The 22851-nt window shown below is 35.1% G+C and overlaps 2 protein-coding genes across 3 annotated transcripts; one reads left to right on the top strand and one right to left on the bottom strand.

The window, feature by feature from the left end:
- Window positions 1-368: 368 nt before the first annotated feature.
- On the bottom strand, window positions 369-4266 carry LOC143247824 (nucleoside diphosphate kinase A-like). The gene is given in 5 exon segments (XM_076496341.1): window positions 369-634; window positions 816-903; window positions 906-927; window positions 1238-1339; window positions 4046-4266. Coding segments are annotated over 5 exon segments (513 nt in total). The 5' UTR covers window positions 4223-4266; the 3' UTR covers window positions 369-510.
- Window positions 4267-7321: 3055 nt separating this feature from the next.
- RpL9 (ribosomal protein L9) lies at window positions 7322-16821 on the top strand. Of its 2 annotated transcripts, XM_076496340.1 has the most exons (6): window positions 7384-7411; window positions 9020-9118; window positions 11034-11093; window positions 11848-12053; window positions 16052-16265; window positions 16666-16821. In XM_076496340.1, the coding sequence occupies exons 3-6, from the start codon at window positions 11048-11050 to the stop codon at window positions 16767-16769; spliced, it is 570 nt and encodes a 189-aa protein (XP_076352455.1). In that variant the 5' UTR covers window positions 7384-7411; window positions 9020-9118; window positions 11034-11047; the 3' UTR covers window positions 16770-16821. The 2 variants fall into 2 exon arrangements, with proteins under 2 accessions (XP_076352454.1, XP_076352455.1); XM_076496339.1 differs by lacking the exon at window positions 9020-9118 and having other exon boundaries at window positions 7322-7411.
- The last annotated feature ends 6030 nt before the right edge of the window (window positions 16822-22851 follow it).

The following is a 22851-nucleotide window of genomic DNA, read 5'->3' on the forward strand; positions in this document are numbered from 1 at the left end:
AATGGTTCCTCTGAAAGTAACCAGTGTTGGAAGACAACCCTGCCACTTCTAATTTGATCTTGCAAACAGAAACTTGCACTTAACAACCTCAAGGTTGGTAGTAATTAATTAATCAAGGGTGATGGGGTTTACTTGGGCTTGTAATTTGTTGTACAAACCTTTTGATTGAAAATGTATTAAGTTCCATAAGTAATTTACAACTGTACTTGACCAGAAGAAACTTAAGACCCACGTTGCTTTTCTTCCCTACAGTAAAAACCAGCATCTAAATTAGATGTGATACATTACACAAGTTTTAACAGTAGTACTTGTACTGTTAAAATTGAGTAAACATTTCAGCAGTATATATCAAGTACTTCACAACTCAATTTTATTTTGAAGTGAACTACAATTTTATTAAACACAGCATAGAATACTTTCTTGAATACAGAAGAACTTTGTAAAAGATACCTGTGAGTTATCTAAATTAATACTGTGGTCCACTGAAAATTCATGACAGAATTCTGTTAGTTAGTTTTCTTCATAGATCCATGTTTCCATTTCTTGCTTCCAACAAACAAGCTCTTTTGTGTCAAACCACAATGCCAGTTCTCTCTCTGCACTAGGGACAGAGTCACTACCGTGGATGATGTTTCTACACAAAATAAAGATTTTAATAGTATTTTCACTGACGTTTCATATTAATTAGCTAAAGTTTGACTTGGTAGAAACTTAAAGTTCATTACTGTAACATGAAACATAGTTTTTACCTGTTCAAATCCTTCATCTAAGGTATACAGTAAAGTCGAACATGAATTAACTGTTCCTGGTCTTACCTTCCAACCTGAATACAGAGATCACCACGAATGGTACCTGGACTCGATTCCATGGGGTTGGTCGCTCCAATAATGTCCCTGCCGTCTTAACGATATTTAGACCTTCCCATGCCTATAAAGTTAATCATAGAAGAGACAGTATCACTAGAGAATACATCCTGGACGTGTAACTTTTATACATACTAGATGATTTCCTATAGAAACTACAAGTTATATTAAGTAATATAATTTAAAATCAACAACACATTTTTAAGTTCTGTATAAATTATGTTCGGGATGTTGTGGATATATTTCAACTGTAAATTCAGTCTCCATGTATTTTATGTTAAAACTAAGACTATCAACATAAAACAAGACTCAAATATCTAATAAAAATAAGATATTTTGAATCAGCTAAACTTTCATTAGTTTTACTCACTCACCATGGCAACCACAGGCCCCATCTGCATGTACTTAATAAGGCCATTAAAGAAAGGTCGGCCTGCCAGCTCTTCATAATGTTTCTTTAGGAGCACTTCATCAGCCTACAAACGAACAAAGAACCGATAACACATCAAAACATAAATTCCATGTATCTTGAATATTATTGTTACAGGCTGTTTCAATGTTAATGAACCATGTTTGTATTCTAATTTATCTGAAGTTTAAAACACACAAAAGGATTTGACTGACTTAACGCCAAAAGGGCTAGTTTATACCAGTGACAGTTTGCTGGAACATCACAAACTAATATAAATAGAAACATTTCACACTGACAGATGATTTTCTTGTTACATTTTAAATCTACAAGTTAAGACTACAGGTTAAGTCTTCAACTAAAGGAAGGTCTGGACAGTATATTATTCTAGTACAATACTTTATCATATGTTGCAGCTAATAAAATAGAAGAATAAACATTCTGAACAACAACAGAACTGCTGTTTCAGGCCTGTCTTCCTGTTAACAAATCTACTGCAGTTAACTGGATCACTGAATTTTTATGAGCAAACACTGAACCATGTAATAACACTGTTTTTAGTTTGGTAAATACACTGAAATGTACACATTTGTGTGTGTGTGTGTGTGTGTGTTTTCTTATAGCAAAGCCACATCAGGCTATCTTCTGAGTCCACCGAGGGGAATCGAACCCCTGATATTAGCTTTGTAAATCAGTACACTTACCGCTGTACCAGCAGGGGACACACAACATTTGGTACAAAGAGCTATGGATATGTAATATATTTATGATGTAAAACAGAATTCCAATTTCTCTATGTTACTGTATCAAAATCTGGTATCACTGAATTACAAGTGAGACATGATCACATTGTAAAGTTTGTAATAAGTACAGATGAGGAAATAAGTTACAGTAGTGTATGAAATGTTAGAATATTCTAATTTACAACAGTGTATGACAGCATTTCAATAAATTTAATTATGTTGAAATATTACGTACATAACTTACTGATAGAAACAAAACAGTAAACAGATGCAGGACTTTATAACCATCCACTGCTAATTTACCACAGAAAAAGATGCAGCATTTTATAACCATCCATTGCTAATTTACCATAGAAAGAGATGCAACATTTTATAACCATCCACTGCTAATTTACCACAGGAAGAGATGCAACATTTTATAACCATCCACTGCTAATTTATCACAGAAAGAGATGCAGCATCTTATAACCATCCACTGCTAATTTACCACAGAAAGAGATGCAGCATCTTATAACCATCCACTGCTAATTTACCACAGAAAGAGATGCAGCATCTTATAACCATCCACTGCTAATTTACCACAAAGAGATGCAGGAATTAACTTTCCACTGTTAATTTAATATAGAAACAGATGCAGGACTTTATCCACTGTTACCATAGAAACAGATGCAGGACTTTATCCACTGTTAATTTCATACAAATTAAGTCCATTATTGCCTATCTGTATCTCACCAAGGAATCCATCCACAACAATTTTGAATACAATTCTATACAAGATGTCTGTAAAGAACACATTTCTAGATGGTTTTACTAATTACCACAAACTAAACAATAAACAAGTAAAATCACAACATACACATAATATGAAGAAATATACGCTCTTACAGTGAAGTTCTTTATAATAAAATGTTTCACTACTGTTCATGGGAACAAAACCATAATAAAGTTAACAAACATTAGCAACAGAAATAAGAAAAGATCCTCTGATGAATTGGTAAAATGGTTTAATCTTGGTTGTAATGACCTGCTATGATGATTTCTATAGATTAAATAGTTATAATGTTTGACCCCATAGTTCAGATATTTGTGGTAATTAGTAGGACCATTTGTAAAGCCATTCAGGTTAAATATCCTAATTGTAAGACTTTAAAATGCCCTGCTGACACATATACAGACATTCACAATTTACTGAATTTAAAGTAATGTAGTTTTACCACTAGAAGTTTCATACATGAACTAAACAAGCACGCTAGAAATTGTGAATGAATTCTGTAAGATAGAAGTCTAAATTATTTCCAGAAATAAAGTTTTGATAAGACTTAGGTTTTAGCTATTTAACTACAAAGCTACAGAATGGTTTATGTGCCCACCGTAAGTACTGAAAGTAAAACAGTTTTTAACGGTGTGAGCTACTGGGGTACAAAAATTTTGTAATCCCTGTGAAGTATCTACTAAGTTTACATAACCCTTCTAGAGTTCTTCACAAATTGTACCTGAATTTAAAACACAATTTTCTGTAAGTTATGAACTCAGACCTATATTTTGTGCAGTAGTTTTTACATTTATAAATACCATAAAATAGTTACCACCCACACCCACCTCTGGAAAACCACTAAAAATAAAATACTTTATAGATATAAAGGTCATAAAACAAGAACATAGGAAAGAGAAATGAAACAAATGTGCGTGTATTTAGAAAATGAGAAATAATAATAGGCCTGAAGTATGAACGATTACTCCACTACCATGTATATACACTTCCTACTCAAAATCAATCAATCTAATTGTCGGTTGATTACTCATGGAGGCCATGTATATAGATAGTTCGACTCTGGCAACTTAGTAGATTTACATTTTGGTCTCTCACTTTGGAAAATTTATATTTATAATATATATTACATATATATATATGGACACACACACACTTCATTTACAATTACCTTTTTTTTATTAACTCCACATAAAATCTAAAAATATGATGTCAATCCGTTATTTTACATCGTCAAAAAGTGATTATTTTGATGGCTCACCTGCAAAAATTTCATACCAACCAACTTGAATCCCTTTTTCTCAAATCGTTGAATTATTTCACCAACAAGGCCACGTTGGACACCATCAGGCTTTACCATTACAAATGTTCTTTCTCTATGGGCTGCCATAACTGGGGAAAGATAAGCATACAAAGCCAGAAGACAACCTACCACCATCAACCTCTCTGTCCTACGTGCAGGATAAAGTGAGACAAATGGTTCGCTTCATTCCCGAATTTTGAGTCGCTTATTGACAGGATAAAGATAATAATAAAAATATAGAAATTTCTTAAAGCATAATTATATATATACAGGATGATAAGAGTTAATAAAAACGAACTTTGCACTCCATATAAAAGGATATGTTTCTATTTAAACCAACGTTTCACCTTTTTGCCTTCTTCAGGATTAATATACATAAAATATACTATGATATTTTCATATTAACAAAACATGCTACACCAGCTTACAAACTTAAAAACACTGTGCATTGCTTCATTTTAAACGTCCATTAATCTGTAAACAATAAGAAAATAATATATCATGGTTACTTAGTAATAATTAGTGTGCATTCGTGATGATGAGAAACCCACTTGAAGTAAAAATATTCCTCAACTGTAAACTCTCTCTTTGTTAACCTGAAGATGACCTAAGAAGGTCGAAACGTTGTTCATCTTTGTTATTGTAACGTACTATTCCACTGAGAGAATTATTTTTAGCTTATTTCGTTAAAATATAAAGAACTCCAGTCCAAATAACAATGAAAAATTACTTTATTCTTTCCCTAAACGTTTACCATAGGCTGGTTATCACTTCTATACAATTGTACTTATCGGGTTAAGCTCAAAAATTACGTTTTAGGTTTCAAAAGAAATTTGCTCGCTAATAGTGGTACAACTAATGTACGGAAAAATCGTACTTGTCCAGTTTAACGTTTTTTGGAATTTCGCACAAAGCTACTCGAGGGCTATCTGTGCTAGCCGTCCCTAATTTAGCAGTGTAAGACTAGAGGGAAGGTAGCTAGTCATCACCACCCACCGCCAACTCTTGGGCTACTCTTTTACCAACGAATAGTGGGATTGACCGTCACATTATACACCCCCACGGCTGGGAGGGCGAGCATGTTTAGCGCAACGCGGGCGCGAACCCGCGACCCTCAGATTACGAGTCGCACGCCTTCAGATGTGCGAAATTCAAAAAACAAACAAAGACGAAGTACTTAAACGTCTACTTTCATGGATCATATATAAATATACGGGTACTGTCTGTAAGGTCGCGTACATTGGTAAAACAAAATCCCACCTGAAACTAAAGCCTGTAAGCATTTTCGATTACTTAAAAGAAATAATCTTCCAGCCACTTAGCATCGTTCACATCCTAAAGCCACAGGTCACAATATTTCTTCAAACGATTTCTCTTTTATTACTGCAGGGCATTTAGACCTTTGACGTTACATTAACGCTTTTCTTAATAACTAAGTACAAATGATTAATGATATTATAGTTTTAGTTGATAATAATATCTGTAACACGATTTTGAAATTTTGCTGGAGATACAGGGTGTTCGGAAAGTCACTGTGCACTTATATATTTATTAACAGACATGTTTCAATATAAAATACAGAAGGTAAATATGAATGACAATTATAAACAATGTTGAAAGTGACCCCCGTTAGCATCAATACAGGCTTGAATCCTTCTTATTTTGTTTCTAAACACTGCTATCGGTTGCTGGCTTGAAATAGACTGAATGAATGCTATTATCGCTGCTTTCAAGTCATCCAGCATGCGCGGACGATCTCGATACACTGCAGATTTTGCTGCTTACCATAGATAAATGTCTGGTGGATTAAGATCTGGTGAGCGTGGGGCCACCACTAGCCTTCCCTAATTTAGCAGTATAAGACTAGAGGAAAGGCAGATAGTCATCACCACCCAACACCAATTCTTGGGCTACTCTTTTACCAACGAATAGTGAGATTGACCGAAACATTATAACGCTCCCGCGGCTGAAAGGGCGAGCATTTTGGTGCGATGAGGATTCGAACGAGCGGCCCCCGGATTACGAGTCGAGTACCTTAACGACCTGGCTATGCCGGTCCAAAAAGTTTGGGAAGTACTGGTCCAATAAGCAACTAAATCAAAATATTGATAATATAGCGTACAACACAAACCTCTTCCTGAATTGCGAAATTACTTGAACAACCTTGACACACAGATAAAAATGTACAATGTCCATTCAATAAGTCAGTTTGGTAGTTTTCTCTTTTGAGACCCATGGTATATAGATAGGATATTTCTTGTCCTGGATTGCCACTGGAGGAATTCTTTGTAAACAGATTGAGTGAGCCCAGTGATTGTTCCATCGTTGATCATTCTTTAGATGTAATCTTAACAGCAATCATTGGCTCTTCAAAAGGTTGATTTTCTACTTGCGCATTCTTCCTCTGGTGGGCACATAGAGACCAGTTGTAGTTTTGTGTTTAAGAACAAACAAATTATCTGCATGGGAAATAAGTATTTGTCGTGATCTTTAAGTGTAAATAGTTACTATTTATTTTAAATATTTTGTTTGAAAATATAACATTATATTGTAACACGCGATAAATATAATAAACTTTAAAGCAAATTCAAGATGAACAGTATTAAAAAATATATGACGGATTATCTTCCACGGTGATACCATCTGAAATACAAATATTAAATTAAGAGTAGAGGTCCAATAACAGAATATTTGCAGGGTAGACATTCTTTCTGTAGCAGGCTCGGCATGGCCAGGTGGTTAAGGCATTCGACTCGTAATCCGAAGGTCGCGCTTTTGAATCCCCGTCACACCAAACATGCTCGCCCTTTCAGCCGTGGGGGCGTTATAAATTACGGTCAATATCACTATTCGTTGGTAAAAGCGTAGCTCAATAGTTGGCGATAAGTGATGATGAGTATCTGCCTTCCTTCTATTCTTACACTGCTAAATTAAGGACGGCTAGCGCAGATAGCCCTCGAGTAGCTTTGCGCGAAATTCAAAACAAACCAAACCTTTCTCTAGCTGAGTTTTTTTTTCACATAATTTATCTCTTAAAACAAATCTACCTTTATTAAGCTCTGGATTTATTGAGTTTCTTATTTGTAATTTATGAAATTTCCAACCATGATAAAGTAATAAGTATAGGAAAGAAATTTTGAAAAACAAAATTGTACTTTTAACTTAATAATCGGGTACGTTTTATTGTTAATTCTTTGAAAGTATAATACATAATAATAAGTTAATATGTTGTTATTTTATTGAACACGAGAGTGCGTTTGTATTTTGCTTAAGCCTAGTAACTCATTCTACCTTTTTCGTTGGTATTGCGTGTGGTTGTACGTGGTAAGTTTTTTGTTGGTTAGATAAATCTGTTTTAATCGCGATATCAAGTGGAAATATGACAATATTTTCATATTTATTTATGGAATATACTTGCTAGTGCTTTTATTGTTTAATTTTTATGCAAAATCTACCATAGTTATAACATTTATTAAATATACGATATGTGGGCCTACCTTTATTTTCTAGATGATCTCGTGTATGCAAAAAATTGCATTGGATTCTTTATATCTGTAAATGAAAAAAAAACTAACCAATATAATCTAGTACCAGTTAGTTAATACTAAGATTAATAATAAATGAATCGTTATTAATAACTAGTGGAAGTTGATAAATATATTATTAGAAAGTTATCTCTGACGTTGGAGGTTGTGGTTACTGCCTTACATAAATATTTGTCATAAACCTTTACACTGTGCTTATGTTGAAGCATGAATAACTTGAGATCTGAAATGAGAATTTTATGCGTAATGAAAGGCTATTTGTCTTTATTCCTAACTTAATGTGACAGAAAACGTGCAAATCTCATACTGATAAGTGAAAAAGTTTGAGGTCTATACAGATGATTGTGACTGTAGTAGGATATACGTATCAGTGGTTCCAACTGCTGTGCTACATCAATGGTTATTTCATCCTTTTTTATGTTGAGTTCAGCTCTTTCACACATCACCATTTCATTCATCATAAAACAGATACGGGGCATGTTGGCTTTCTGACTTCATGCTTTGTTCCCACAAATTTAGGTTTAGTGAATTCTTTTTCTTAGCATGTTCACCAGTGCAGTAACTTCACTGATACACTTATCAGACCCACACATAATATACAGATTTGTGAGACGGCCCATTGCAAAACCAATTTTCAGTATTTCAAGAAATATGTTCGAAAAAACTCTGACCTAACACAGATATGAACTTTGTATCTGAGTTGGTTATTATTCTGTACAACAAGAGGTCTGAAACTGAGAAGTATTATGCTAGGGGCTACGTAATTTGTCATATAACAAACTTACTGAACTAACATTTGGAAACAAACTGTAAAAACCATGATTTATGATTAAGTTTTGTTAACTAAAGCCCTAATTTGTGGCTACTGGCACTTTTATTAACAAAACTGTTTTGTTAGTATTACATTATTAATCCAAGCTCTAGTCTTTCCTGGGTTATCAACTTGCTAAAAATTTACCCTTTGGTAGTCACTAGTTAAATGATGAACCAACAAGATTTTTAATAATTAACCAGCTTTCATTTCTATCTCAAGGTAATTATTTGTTTTCTGTAAGAAACTCTTAAGCTGGTAAAACCAATAAACTAAATATTTGATTGTTTATGTATGAAACAAGTAATATTTATCTTCTGACTATAAAAGATGTGGTGTATGTCCCTATCTATGTATGTAACCAAAAATCATGTGCCATCTGTTCAATGGCACCAAACACAATCCATAAATAAGTTCACTTTTAACACTCCTACGAATAATAGGCATAATAGGCCCCAGAGCAACTTGAAAGGTTATTAATATTAGGCTAATAATTTTGTATTTAAATGAAATTGCCATTTAAATCCATTAATGAATGGATTAACGAGATTCCCACTGTCCCTATCTACTATCTAGCGAAACCACAGCCAGGGGAATGGGCTTGGAGAAATCAGGACTAGAAACGTCTTTTCGTAGGAGTGTTAATATTCAAGGTTCAGACAAATAGTAAAATTGGTATGTGCAACAATCATTTTATTACAGAACACAATATTAGATACAAGTACAAGAACACAGCTTACACTAGGACTGTATGTGAGGGTTTAATTGTATCTTTGTAATTTTTAAATGTACAACTGAGAAACCAGAGTTCTTAAATTTATTTTTTACAATAATTGGAGCCACTTTTAATATATAGAAACATTATAGTTTATATTGGTTAAATTTATGAAAACTTTGCTCTCTGTACATTGAATCATTATGTTGTGTAGAGTACATTAAAATGAAAATGTAACTAGAAAAACAAAATTAACATGATTTATATTTTACAGTAAAATTAACACAATTTATATTTTACAGTTCCTGTCTACATTACTAATGACGGAATTTTGTTTTATGTAAACCAGTTTTTACAGTTGTCTTTATACAGAATTAAACAGTTAAAGATAATTATTAAAGTGAATATATTTAAAATTGTATGAAATTCATTTAAATTATACTAACTACAGTTCATACCTAACCTAATAGTCAGTCTCATGATCTACCTAATGTAGTTTCAGTAAATCTTGGCTTTTAAATAAAACATTTAAAAATTTAATAAGTAATAAATGTGTTCGAGTCCAAGGTTGAAAACAGAATCTGCGACCCAGAGACCTGATACATTCTTTGATTGGCCGTATCAATTTTTGTGCACTGTTAAGGACTTGTTAGCACAGTTTGAGCCAGCAAACCAAACAAATACAGTTAGGCTTATCATAATGATTTAGTGTGTACAATCCATGGGATCTTGAATTCTTTTCAGTTACCCATATGGTAATCAGAGTTGATGTAGGTGTGTGAGTAATATGACATTTAACCTAATTATTGTATATTATACAGAAGACCAGCTGCTTAATGAATATATAAACACACACACATTTATGTTCCTGTATGGTGAATTAAAAAGAACTCAATACCTCACTTTTTCAAATTACATTCATGAAGACAGTTTAAACTATTTACATGAACTGTTAGTGTATTTTATCATTGTAAATATATTTTATTTAGTTGTATGAACACATTACAGTCAGTTGTATCTCGTGGGTGTGAACATGTTTTAAAGTGTTATGTGATGTACCTTTGTTTTACCACATGGGTGTGAACATGTTTTAAAGTGTTATGTGATGTACCTTTGTTTTACCACATGGGTGTGAACATGTTTTAAAGTGTGATGTACCTTTGTTTTACCACATGGGTGTGAACATGTTTTAAAGTGTTATGTGATGTACCTTTGTTTTACCACATGGGTGTGAACATGTTTTAAAGTGTGATGTACCTTTGTTTTACCACATGGGTGTGAACATTTTAAAGTGTTATGTGACGTATCTTTGTTTTACCACATGGGTGTGAACATTTTAAAGTGTTATGTGACGTATCTTTGTTTTACCACATGGGTGTGAACATGTTTTAAAGTGTTATGTGACATGGGTGTGAACATGTTTTAAAGTGTTTGATGTACCTTTGTTTTACACATGGGTGTGAACATGTTTTAAAGTGGATGTACCTTTGTTTTACCACATGTGAACATGTTTAAAGTGTTATGTGAACCTTTGTTTTACCACATGGGTGTGAACATTTTAAAGTGTTATGTGACGTATCTTTGTTTTACCACATGGGTGTGAACATGTTTTAAAGTGTTATGTGACGTATCTTTGTTTTACCACATGGGTGTGAACATGTTTTAAAGTGTTATGTGATGTACCTTTGTTTTACCACATGGGTGTGAACATGTTTTAAAGTATTATGCGACATACCTTTCAGGAAGTTTTGAATGTTAGGTTGAGTTTTGGTCCAACAAAAGATAGTTTAATGGAAGCCATGTTATGTATTTCCTATGTTTCAAGTAGAGGTTTTAATTTCAAAACTGAAGTGTTTGTGTCTTTATCTTTTGCAGTAGACTAATCAACCATGAAAACAATTTCAGTGGATCAGATTGTAAAAATTCCAGTAGGAGGTAAGATGATTCATGATACACTGACTTGTTTATAAAATGTTTTAAAGCAAAGTTTCATTTATACCTCTTAATGTGATTAGTTTCAGATATGTTATGTTGTATTCACATTTAAATGAATTACTTTATTACATAAATACTATTATGCAAGTTAAACTTCACTAAGACTTGGATTCATTTCATCGTAACCTTTAGTGTACCACACAAGCTGTCACCTTACTTATAGCATCTGGGCCTAATAGTACTGTATAGAAATGAGACTTTATAGCCTGAAACTCAGTTTTATTAAACAATGTTAGTGAAGTTACACAGTCGGTACTACTTCTAGCCGTTTGACCATTTTGTCGTCATGTTGATGTTGAGATTGTTTCCCAAATGAAGCATGATCATCATCTTGTCATAGATATTAACATGCTCAGTGTAATTTAAATACATTGTGTGATTGTTTGCAGTTCACATTAAACTGTGTGTACTGGTGATTGAAACATTGGATCTCTTCTAAAACTAATTACGTGCTGTAAATTGTAAAAGTGCTTATTGTTTGTTTGAAGAAAATGTATTTGTCACTATAATAAAGTTTTTCTCATGAACCAATACACAGATGATTATTTCATGTTGTAATAGAAAAATTAGTCTGTAACCTCTACATAAAGTCTATTGGGTGATCAATCAGTCCTCGTGAAGAAACCTTAGCTGTATATTGTGTTAGATTACTAATGTGTTTGAAATGTCTCAGAAACGTTGTATTTGTTTTTAGTTAAAGTTACCGTGAACTCCAGAAGAGTTACAGTGACAGGACCCCGTGGTGTTTTGTGTAGAAGCTTTAAACATTGCCAAGTAGACATGGAACTTATTGGAAAAAAGAAACTTCGTGTGAGGAAGTGGTTTGGCAACAGAAAGGAACTTGCAACGGTCCGCACAATATGCTCTCATATTGAAAACATGATGAAGGGAGTTACTAAGGTGTGAAACATGTTTAACCTGAAACAGATACATCTGAAGGCCATTTTGTAATGCTGAATTATTTACTCTAAAATCTGTAATCAGTTGAAGAAATATGTGAGATTTGATTATTACAATATCTGGTTAATGATGGATTATCTATCAATAAATATTTAGTATTATTGGAAATAGACCTCAACAAATATAAGTAATAATATATAGTTGAAGATCATTGGATATAGATGGCAGGATCACTTGTAAAGCACTTGTTTCTAACTTAAAGTTATAATCTTTTCATTTCCAGAAACAAATATTACAGACAAGTTACATTGTTTATTACTACCAGTTTCTTAGAGTAAAATTTGTGCTAGGGTTTGTGGATGGAGCTGGTAAACTTGTGATCACTTCCTCATTTTAACCATTTTGCAATGGGTAATAGGTCAAAGGTCATGTCATTAGGTATGTTAACTCATTCAAGATGTTATTGAACTAGTATTTTATGAATTTATCTTTCTAAGTTTGGTGTCAAATTTATACATTATACATTAGTTAATTTATATATTATACATCAGTTAATTTAATAATAATAATATAAGAACATAATGTTGAGTTTTGTATGTTGAATGCAGTTCACATTAGGTGTTTGTGATGTCAAAATGCTAATATTGACAAGCTGGAGTACAACCTTTTATTTTTGTTGAGCCGTGACTATATTTAATGAATCTAACATGGTGGTCTTTGTCGAACCTTATCATTTTAAGAAATGGTCCCTTATATTCACTTCGATATACAACTTATTAATAATGAAATGGAAGCTCAGAATGTCCTATTAGAGATTTTCTCACTATTTTAAAATATATCTCTTTTAAACCAAACTTTTAAACTGGTAGGTTGAATCTTTAGTCTGTGATTTCATATTTTTAAGATACAAATGCCACATAGTTAGTAAACTTGATAAATTATGGAATTCTGTTGTACCAATGAAGTAATTTATGATTTTCGGGTTATTCAAATGTTTACGTAAAGCCTTTAAAAAATAGTTTCATATTTACACGTAAAATATCTTAAGGTTTAGCAAGTTAACACAAGCAACAATAAATATAAAGGTCGTAACTTGTATGAGAGAGTTTTATTTACTGTTTTCTGTTTTAACCCTTTCACAACAAGTTTAGTATAACACACAAGTTGGTATACACATTTGCACTATAACAGTAAGTGTATCTTCACAAAATCTGTTAGTCTTTTAGTAAAGATTACAAGTGTTTATGCTGACAACAAATCAAACGAATAATAAAGTATTTTCACTTAGAATTTTTTTTGTGAAAATATAAAGTGTTTCATTACTAGTTGAAGTGTGACAAGTCTGTTTCATTACTAGTTGGAGTGTGACAAGTCTGTTTCATTACTAGTTGGAGTGTGACAAGTCTGTTTCATTACTAGTTGGAGTGTGACAAGTCTGTTTCATTACTAGTTGGAGTGGGACAAGTCTGTTTCATTACTAGTTGGAGTGGGACAAGTCTGTTTCATTACTAGTTGGAGTGGGACAAGTCTGTTTCATTACTAGTTGGAGTGGGACAAGTCTGTTTCATTACTAGTTGGAGTGTGACAAGTCTGTTTCATTACTAGTTGGAGTGTGACAAGTCTGTTTCATTACTAGTTGGAGTGGGACAAGTCTGTTTCATTACCGGTCGGAGTGTGACAAGTCTGTTTCATTACCGGTCGGAGTGTGACAAGTCTGTTTCATTACCGGTCGGAGTGTGACAAGTCTGTTTCATTACCGGTCGGAGTGTGACAAGTCTGTTTCATTACCGGTCGGAGTGTGACAAGTCTGTTTCATTACCGGTCGGAGTGGGACAAGTCTGTTTCATTACGGTCGGTGGGACAAGTCTGTTTCATTACCGGTCGGAGTGGGACAAGTCTGTTTCATTACCGGTCGGAGTGTGACAAGTCTGTTTCATTACCGGTCTGAGTGTGACAAGTCTGTTTCATTACTAGTTGGAGTGTGACAAGTCTGTTTCATTACTGGTTGGAGTGTGACAAGTCTGTTTCATTACTAGTTGGAGTGTGACAAGTCTGTTTCATTACTAGTTGGAGTGTGACAAGTCTGTTTCATTACTGGTTGGAGTGGGACAAGTCTGTTTCATTACTAGTTGGAGTGGGACAAGTCTGTTTCATTACTAGTTGGAGTGGGACAAGTCTGTTTCATTACTAGTTGGAGTGGGACAAGTCTGTTTCATTACTAGTTGGAGTGTGACAAGTCTGTTTCATTACTGGTCGGAGTGTGACAAGGCTGTTTCATTACCGGTCGGAGTGTGAAGTGATTTCATGTCATGATTAAAAAAAGCTATTCTTCATCCCTCAAATCTCAAATATTTTTATGTAATCTCTTAAAAACCTCCTAAATAGATTGTCATTTGTGTTAAGAGTATATTTTGTCTCTATTTTCTCTATCCTAACTATATGAGATCTGTCAATTCGACCAACCTTGTAATCACCATAAAAAGAGTTCTGAAATAAATATAAATTATATATATGCAAAAACGGTTCGTTTGGGTTGAGAAAATATTTTACGTAGAAGAGTGAACGTTTCGACCTTTGGTCACCATCAGGTTCATTACTAGAATTATGCTTTTTTATGTTAGAGTGACTACATATTATAACATGAAAATAGAAATGTTTAGTCTAAGTAGCTTAAATCTGGTAACGCTATATATTTATTACATAACTTACATAGACGTGGTTCACATGGACTCGTATCATGTATGTAGTAATATAAAACTGACCTTTAGTCTTCCAGGTCTTGGGTGTGTTTTAGTGGACTACTATTTTGTAATATACAGTCACATTTCACTTATTATACATTATGTATATATGTTTTTTTACTAAGAAATAAATTATTATTATTTTCCTTAAACTATAGAACAATAAATCAAGCAGTAAAGCAAACAGTTATCTCTTCTCACTACAACCTTTGAACTTGGTTGTTGCTGGATAAAGGTTGCTAAGCCTTTTAAAATTTCACACATGGAGCATACCAGAGTTTTAGGTTTTATATTTTAGTTGAATAACCAAAAAATCATAAATAACTACACTAATACCATAGAATTCTACTATATTAAGCTTAGTAACTACGATGTAATTACATTTAAAAGTAAACTGAGCAGACTAAAGATGCAACTTTCTTCCTTGAAACATTGGTTCAAAAGAATGTTTAACCTTTTAACAAATTAAAATGACTGAGAAAACCACTGGGGGACATTTTGAACTGTAGAAAACTACTGGGGAACATTCTCAACTGTAGAAAACCACTGGGGACATTCTGAACTGTAGAAAACTACTGGGGGACATTCTAAACTGTAGAAAACCACTGGGGGACATTCTGAACTGTAGAAAACCACTGGGGGACATTCTGAACTGTAGAAAACCACTGGGGGTCATTTCTGAACTGTAGAAAACCACTGGGGGACATTCTGAACTGTTGATTGGAAAGAGATGAATGAGGTCACCTTGTTTGATTCAGTGGGTAAAAAATATCTCAGCAGAATAAAAAGATACAAGTTTTTTATTGTATATTCTAGCTTGTCAATATTAGTAATTTAAATTTCTAATTTGTACAAAACTAGAGATTTCTAATTTCGAACTCTGCATTCAACATGCCACACAATTCACTATAATCAATATTTAGGTTTTTTTTGTAATATTTACTCTTCAATTAAGAAAGTGACTTGTAATAAAGTTTGGATTGTAATATACAATTTGATACCAAACTTACTGATATAAATAGTAGTAGAATAAAATTTTGAATCCATCTTTGACCCATTGCAAAAGGGTTAACAGCAAGGTTAGTTTCCTGGTGAAACATTTTGATCTTTATAAATAGGAATATTTAATAAGCTGTATTGATTGTCAGTTTGATTTTTATTCTTACTGTAATTGAAGTTACAAAAATGTTTAATGTTTTGAAATTTTGAAGTTTATTGGTATGAAGGTGTCCTAAACACACATACATATTCACACAGGGATTTCAGTATAAGATGCGATCTGTGTATGCCCACTTTCCCATCAACATCAATACTTCAGAGGGAAATACTCAGGTGGAAATCAGAAACTTTCTTGGAGAAAAGTACATTCGAAGGGTAAAGATGCAGCCAGGTGTAACTTGTCAGAACTCAAGTGCACAGAAAGATGAACTTATCTTGGAAGGAAACGACATTGAACTGGTCTCGAGATCAGGTAAGTAATGGTGAAATGTTTCTATGGAGCTAGGTGAAAAGAAGGCTAGAAATGAATATGGCAGTAAATATGTGTTATTGGTCTGAATAACGTACAATAAAGGTTTTGAGTGCTGTGAGGTTCTTGTGTGTGAGGTATTTTTACAAGAAGGGTAAATAGTACTTGTATTAAGAGTAGAATAATTAACTGGATATTTTCATGTGACTCGGTTCTAAAATAAGTTAAGTCTTTCCCAATGTGACCTATATTGGTAACAAAGTATTATAAATATAAAAGTATGACTAATTGAAGAAATATGAAATTCTGAGTATTGTTAAAGCTTAGCTTTTATCCAGTGATATCTATTTAAAAGTGGTCTTTTCTGAGCATTTCAGAGACTGGTTCTTTGTTTTTCATCTAGCTGCTAGCATTCAGCAATCTACCCTTGTTAAAAACAAGGATATTCGAAAGTTTCTTGATGGAATCTACGTCTCAGAGAAGGGAACCGTTGTTCAAGATGATTAAGGTACTTGTAGTGACAGAACTGGATGGACTGTAATAAAAAATATTGATGAAAGCTATTTTCTTTGTGACTTTGTTTAAAGCTTCGTTCACATTTTAACATGTTACAAAACCTACTAGTCCAAGTCATAGGCATTCAAATATTAGCTTACATACTTTAAATTTCATGTAATTTGGAGGTTTACATTGTTTTTTACACACATTCCAATAATAGGTTTGTTACATACGTGAAATTCCATGTAATTTGGAGGTTTACATTGTTTTTTACACACATTCCAATAATAGGTTTGTTACATACGTGAAATTCCATGTAATTTGGAGGTTTACATTGTTTTTAACACACATTCCCATTATAGGTTTGTTACATACGTGAAATTCCATGTAAGTTGGAGGTTTACATTGTTTTTAACAGACATTCCAATAATAGGTTTGTTACATACGTGAAATTCCATGTAATTTGGAGGTTTACATTGTTTTTAACACACATTCCAATAATAGGTTTGTTACATACGTGAAATTCCATGTAATTTGGAGGTTTACATTGTTTTTAACACACATTCCAATAATAGGTTTGTTACATACGTGAAATTCCATGTAATTTGGAGGTTTACATTGTTTTTAACACACATTCCAATAATAGGTTTGTTACATACGTGAAATTCCATGTAATTTGGAGGTTTACATTGTTTTAACACACATTCCAATAATAGGTTTGTTACATACGTGAAATTCCATGTAATTTGGAGGTTTACATTGTTTTTAACACACATTCCAATTATAGGTTTGTTACATACGTGAAATTCCATGTAAGTTGGAGGTTTACATTGTTTTTAACACACATTCCGATTATAGGTTTGTTACATACGTGAAATTCCATGTAATTTGGAGGTTTACATTGTTTTTAACACACATTCCAATAATAGGTTTGTTACATACGTGAAATTCCATGTAATTTGGAGGTTTACATTGTTTTAACACACATTCAATGATAGGTTTGTTACATACGTGAAATTCCATGTAATTTGGAGGTTTACATTGTTTTTAACACACATTCCAATAATAGGTTTGTTACATACGTGAAATTCCATGTAATTTGGAGGTTTACATTGTTTTTAACACACATTCCAATTATAGGTTTGTTACATACGTGAAATTCCATGTAAGTTGGAGGTTTACATTGTTTTTAACACACATTCCGATTATAGGTTTGTTACATACGTGAAATTCCATGTAATTTGGAGGTTTACATTGTTTTTAACACACATTCCAATTATAGGTTTGTTACATACGTGAAATTCCATGCAAGTTGGAGGTTTACATTGTTTTTAACACACATTCCAATAATAGGTTTGTTACATACGTGAAATTCCATGCAAGTTGGAAGTCGACATTGTTTTTAACACACATTCCAATAATAGGTTTGTTACATACGTGAAATTCCATGCAAGTTGGAAGTCGATATTGTTTTTAACACACATACCAATAATAGGTTTGTTACATACGTGAAATTCCATGCAAGTTGGAAGTCGACATTGTTTTTAACACACATTCCAATAATAGTTTTGTTACATACTTGAAATTCCATGCAAGTTGGAAGTCGACATTGTTTTTAACACACATTCCAATAATAGGTTTGTTACATACGTGAAATTCCATGTAATTTGGAGGTTTACATTGTTTTTAATACACATTCCAATAATAGGTTTGTTACGTGAAATTCCATGTAATTTGGAGGTTTACATTGTTTTTAACACACATTCCAATTATAGGTTTGTTACATACGTGAAATTCCATGTAATTTGGAGGTTTACATTGTTTTTAACACACATTCCAATTATAGGTTTGTTACATACGTGAAATTCCATGTAATTTGGAGGTTTACATTGTTTTTAACAGACATTCCAGTTTTAACTTTGTAATCAAGTAACAGTTACTGTGTTAATGTAAGTGAACCAAACTTTTGCTAAGTACACAGTTACTATTATTAATCTAGATGAATCAAACACTGTCAACTAAATAACAGGAACTATATTAATGTAGGAGAAACAAATACTTGTGTTAACCAAGTAACAATTACTATATTAATGTAGGTGACTCAAACACTTTGTGGTGACTAAGTAACAATTACTGTATTAATGTAGATGAAACAAACTTGTGTTAAATAAACAGTTAGTATATTAATGTAGCTGAAAGACACAATTGCATTAATTAACCATTTTATATTAATGTAGGTGAATGAGACATTTGTGTTAAATTGACAAGTTCTGTATGAATGTAGGTGAACCAAACTCTTGTGTTAACAGGTTCTGTATTAATGTACGTGGTGGTGCTACCACAGGTTGTAGTGTAGATTTTCTACATTCAGCTCGCAGGTGGAAAGGAGAGTGGATTACGTATGTCTTCCTCTGCCAGTAGAAAGGAGAGTGGGTTACGTATGTCTTCCTCTGCCAGTAGAAAGGAGAGTGAATTACGTATGTCTTCCTATGCCAGTAGAAAGGGGAGTGGGTTACGTATGTCTTCATCTGCCAGTAGAAAGGAGAGTGAATTACGTATGTCTTCCTCTGCCAGAAGAAAGCCTCTCCTGCACGAGGACTCTTGCAACGCGTCTCCTGTGGCAACACACAGTAACTGGGCACATCAACGGCCCCAGGCTAAAGTGCGAGGTATTTTGGAGCATCTTGAGCCCTGGTGGTGTGATGTGCACGACCCATCAATGTGTGAACAAACCCTGACATCCACCATTCAGGACTCAACTATTGGTTGAATAGTTCTGCTGCCTTGCAGATTATGATTTTTATCTAAAGGCTAAGGGGACTGGTCCTGACAGAAAGGAGGAGTGACTGTCCTTCAGGTGGATGAGAAGTCTTCTAGACGACCAATGGTTTAACTTGAAACACATCTCATGGTTGCATACTGCAACATCAGGGGAATAAGAGGAAACAAATTGATCTTGAAGAAGGTAATTGGGACATTCAACCTGATACTTCTGCTTCAAGACAATGCTGAATTCAATCTGGACAGATACTTTGGGTATACTGTTAGGCAATAATGGACTAGCCATCACTAGCAGGAGATATAGCACTATCAGAGTGGAACGTCTGGATGACCAAGCATACGACACCCACAACAGGAAGATCCAGTTAGTGTGACCGACCCCAGACTACTCAGCCCACTCACCATAGCCAACTTTTATATGGCCTGTAATAGTACATCCAGTCCTAAAGATTAGGATTTCCTTCAGGACCTGAGTTTCAATTACAGCCCATTTTTCATTATGGAGGACTTCACGCCACACCAGCTGGGATTCCACGGGCTGCAACAGGACTATTTGAGGTCTTTGTTGAGTTAAATCTTTGAATCCTTAACACTGGAGAACTTACAGGCCTTGCAGAGAGATATGGGGACAGTGATTGACCTGGGTCTGATAAATGAAGATGCCAGGAATTGGTCATTTGAGAAGGTGGTACCGAGTTGGGAGTGGCCCTGACAATGAGCTCATCCACTTTTACCAGCTCTATTATATCACTTTCAAGGAAGAATGCCTTGTACGGTCAGAGGGACAAAACCAGGGTTTAGGCTACCATCAGGAAAGAGAAACCTCCAAGAACTATAAGGACATGCAAAAATGTTCCAAACTGGTGGAATCCTGATGTGAATGCAGTTTGGAAAGATAAGAGCAGAAAGGAAAGAGAGTTTTGAGCAGTGCAGGAGCACTGCTAACGTGGAAGTCTTCACCAAGCTAAGGATTGAACGTAACCATGGTGCCTCAAGGTTCAAGAGAACTGCAGCTAGAACCATCAGAGCACAATGGGATAGGTTATGTAACAAGTCCAACCTCATCACCAGGGAGTTTTGGATGTTCCATAACAAGATGAAAGCTCTTAGGTCTTCTGGAAGAACCACTTTGTACAGCAACTCTGGACAAGTACTACTCATCAATGAGGACCAAGGAAAAGCCTTGCTAGATTCATCAAAGTAGTCATTATGACCAGGATGGTGGTCAGGAAACAAATTGAAGAGATGGTTAGGGTGAGTCCAGGCAGTGCTTCAATATGGAAAGTGTGATGTATGCCATCAGGACCAGCAAGGAAGGAGCACTTGAACCAGATGGTATCACTGTCAAGAATGTTAAAGACCTGCCAACAGAAGTGATCCAGAGCTTAGCAAAGGCTTATGAACAGAGCTGGAAGTCAGAAGTCTAGACAGATGCTTTTATAAGTGCTGTGCCAAAGCTAGGAAAAGACCACAAAAGCCTCAAGGGATATCTTATCATTGTGGTACAGAACTTCATTGGAAAGATCCCTGAGAGTTGTTGCTTGCTACATCACCAAACAGGTTGAACACCTGCTTCCTGATGGTCGTGGAGGGTATTGATCCAATTTGAAACTTGGATCAATGCAGCCAGCTTCACAGAAGAAACATGGTCTGGTTTTGAATGGAAGGAAAACATTCTAGCAGTTGCCCTTGATCTTGAAGATGCCTACAATATGGTGTGACTTCCTCTCCTCGCTGACAAAATGTTACACTTTGGAATCCCAACTTTGTGTATCAGATGGGTTATGTCAGCCAGCTCCGTGTCATCATGAAACATGGTGAATGGAGGTCAGACTGGTCAACCATAAGCACTGGCCTCCCACAGGGTTGACCTCTGTCACCTGTCTTTTTTTAACATTTACACCCTTGATCTAGGAAGGCTGGACAGATCTGACACCACAATCAAAACCTTTGTTGATGACATCCTTGTTAATACCAGTGAGATATCTACAGAAATGATCACAAGTAGGATTCAACCTAGGCTGGACCATACAAGAGACTGTTGTAAAGATAATGGCATGCTGATTAATCCATAGAGGGCCAAAGCACGCTTCCTTACTCTCAACAACCATGCTGACAATCAGATATTCCCATTCCAACTTTCAGAGGCACAGAAATCACACAGGAGGGCTCACTGGGCATTGTGTTTGACAGGCAACAACTCCATGCATGTGGATGAGCTCATTGTCAGGGTCACAAGGAATGAATGCCCTTCGTGCCACAGCAGACAGGCATGCTGAGGAATGTCACTTGAACATGCTGCACAGAAATCACACAGGAGGGCTCACTGGGCATTGTGTTTGACAGGCAACAACTCCATGCATGTGGATGAGCTCATTGTCAGGACCACAAGGAATGAATGCCCTTCGTGCCACAGCAGACAGGCATGCTGAGGAATGTCACTTGAACATGCTGCACAGAAATCACACAGGAGGGCTCACTGGGCATTGTGTTTGACAGGCAACAACCCATGCATGTGGATGAGCTCATTGTCAGGGCCACAAAAGGAATGAATGCCCTTCGTGCCACAGCAGACAGGCATGCTGAGGAATGTCACTTGAACATGCTGCACAGAAATCACACAGGAGGGCTCACTGGGCATTGTGTTTGACAGGCAACAACCCATGCATGTGGATGAGCTCATTGTCAGGGCCACAAGGAATGAATGCCCTTCGTGCCACAGCAGACAGGCATGCTGAGGAATGTCACTTGAACATGCTGCACAGAAATCACACAGGAGGGCTCACTGGGCATTGTGTTTGACAGGCAACAACCCATGCATGTGGATGAGCTCATTGTCAGGGCCACAAAAGGAATGAATGCCCTTCGTGCCACAGCAGACAGGCATGCTGAGGAATGTCACTTGAACATGCTGCACAGAAATCACACAGGAGGGCTCACTGGGCATTGTGTTTGACAGGCAACAACTCCATGCATGTGGATGAGCTCATTGTCAGGGCCACAAGGAATGAATGCCCTTCGTGCCACAGCAGACAGGCATGCTGAGGAATGTCACTTGAACATGCTGCACAGAAATCACACAGGAGGGCTCACTGGGCATTGTGTTTGACAGGCAACAACTCCATGCATGTGGATGAGCTCATTGTCAGGGCCACAAAAGGAATGAATGCCCTTCGTGCCACAGCAGACAGGCATGCTGAGGAATGTCACTTGAACATGCTGCAGAGAAGCCTTGTACTTTCAATGGTTGATTATGCACTGCCTCTGGCACAACTAAGCAACAACCAACTTGGAAGGTTGGAAAAGCTGC

This window comes from Tachypleus tridentatus, chromosome 3 (assembly GCF_004210375.1).
Source record: "Tachypleus tridentatus isolate NWPU-2018 chromosome 3, ASM421037v1, whole genome shotgun sequence".
Lineage (NCBI taxonomy): Eukaryota > Metazoa > Arthropoda > Merostomata > Xiphosura > Limulidae > Tachypleus > Tachypleus tridentatus.

Bases quoted from the DNA above. Each gene is read 5' to 3' on its own strand.
- RpL9 (XM_076496339.1), top strand. From the start codon at position 11,048: ATGAAAACAATTTCAGTGGATCAGATTGTAAAAATTCCAGTAGGAG. The intron at 11,094-11,847 runs GTAAGATGATTC...ATTTGTTTTTAG, and splicing joins TGTAAAAATTCCAGTAGGAG to TTAAAGTTACCGTGAACTCC. The intron at 16,266-16,665 runs GTAAGTAATGGT...TTTTTCATCTAG, and splicing joins TGAACTGGTCTCGAGATCAG to CTGCTAGCATTCAGCAATCT.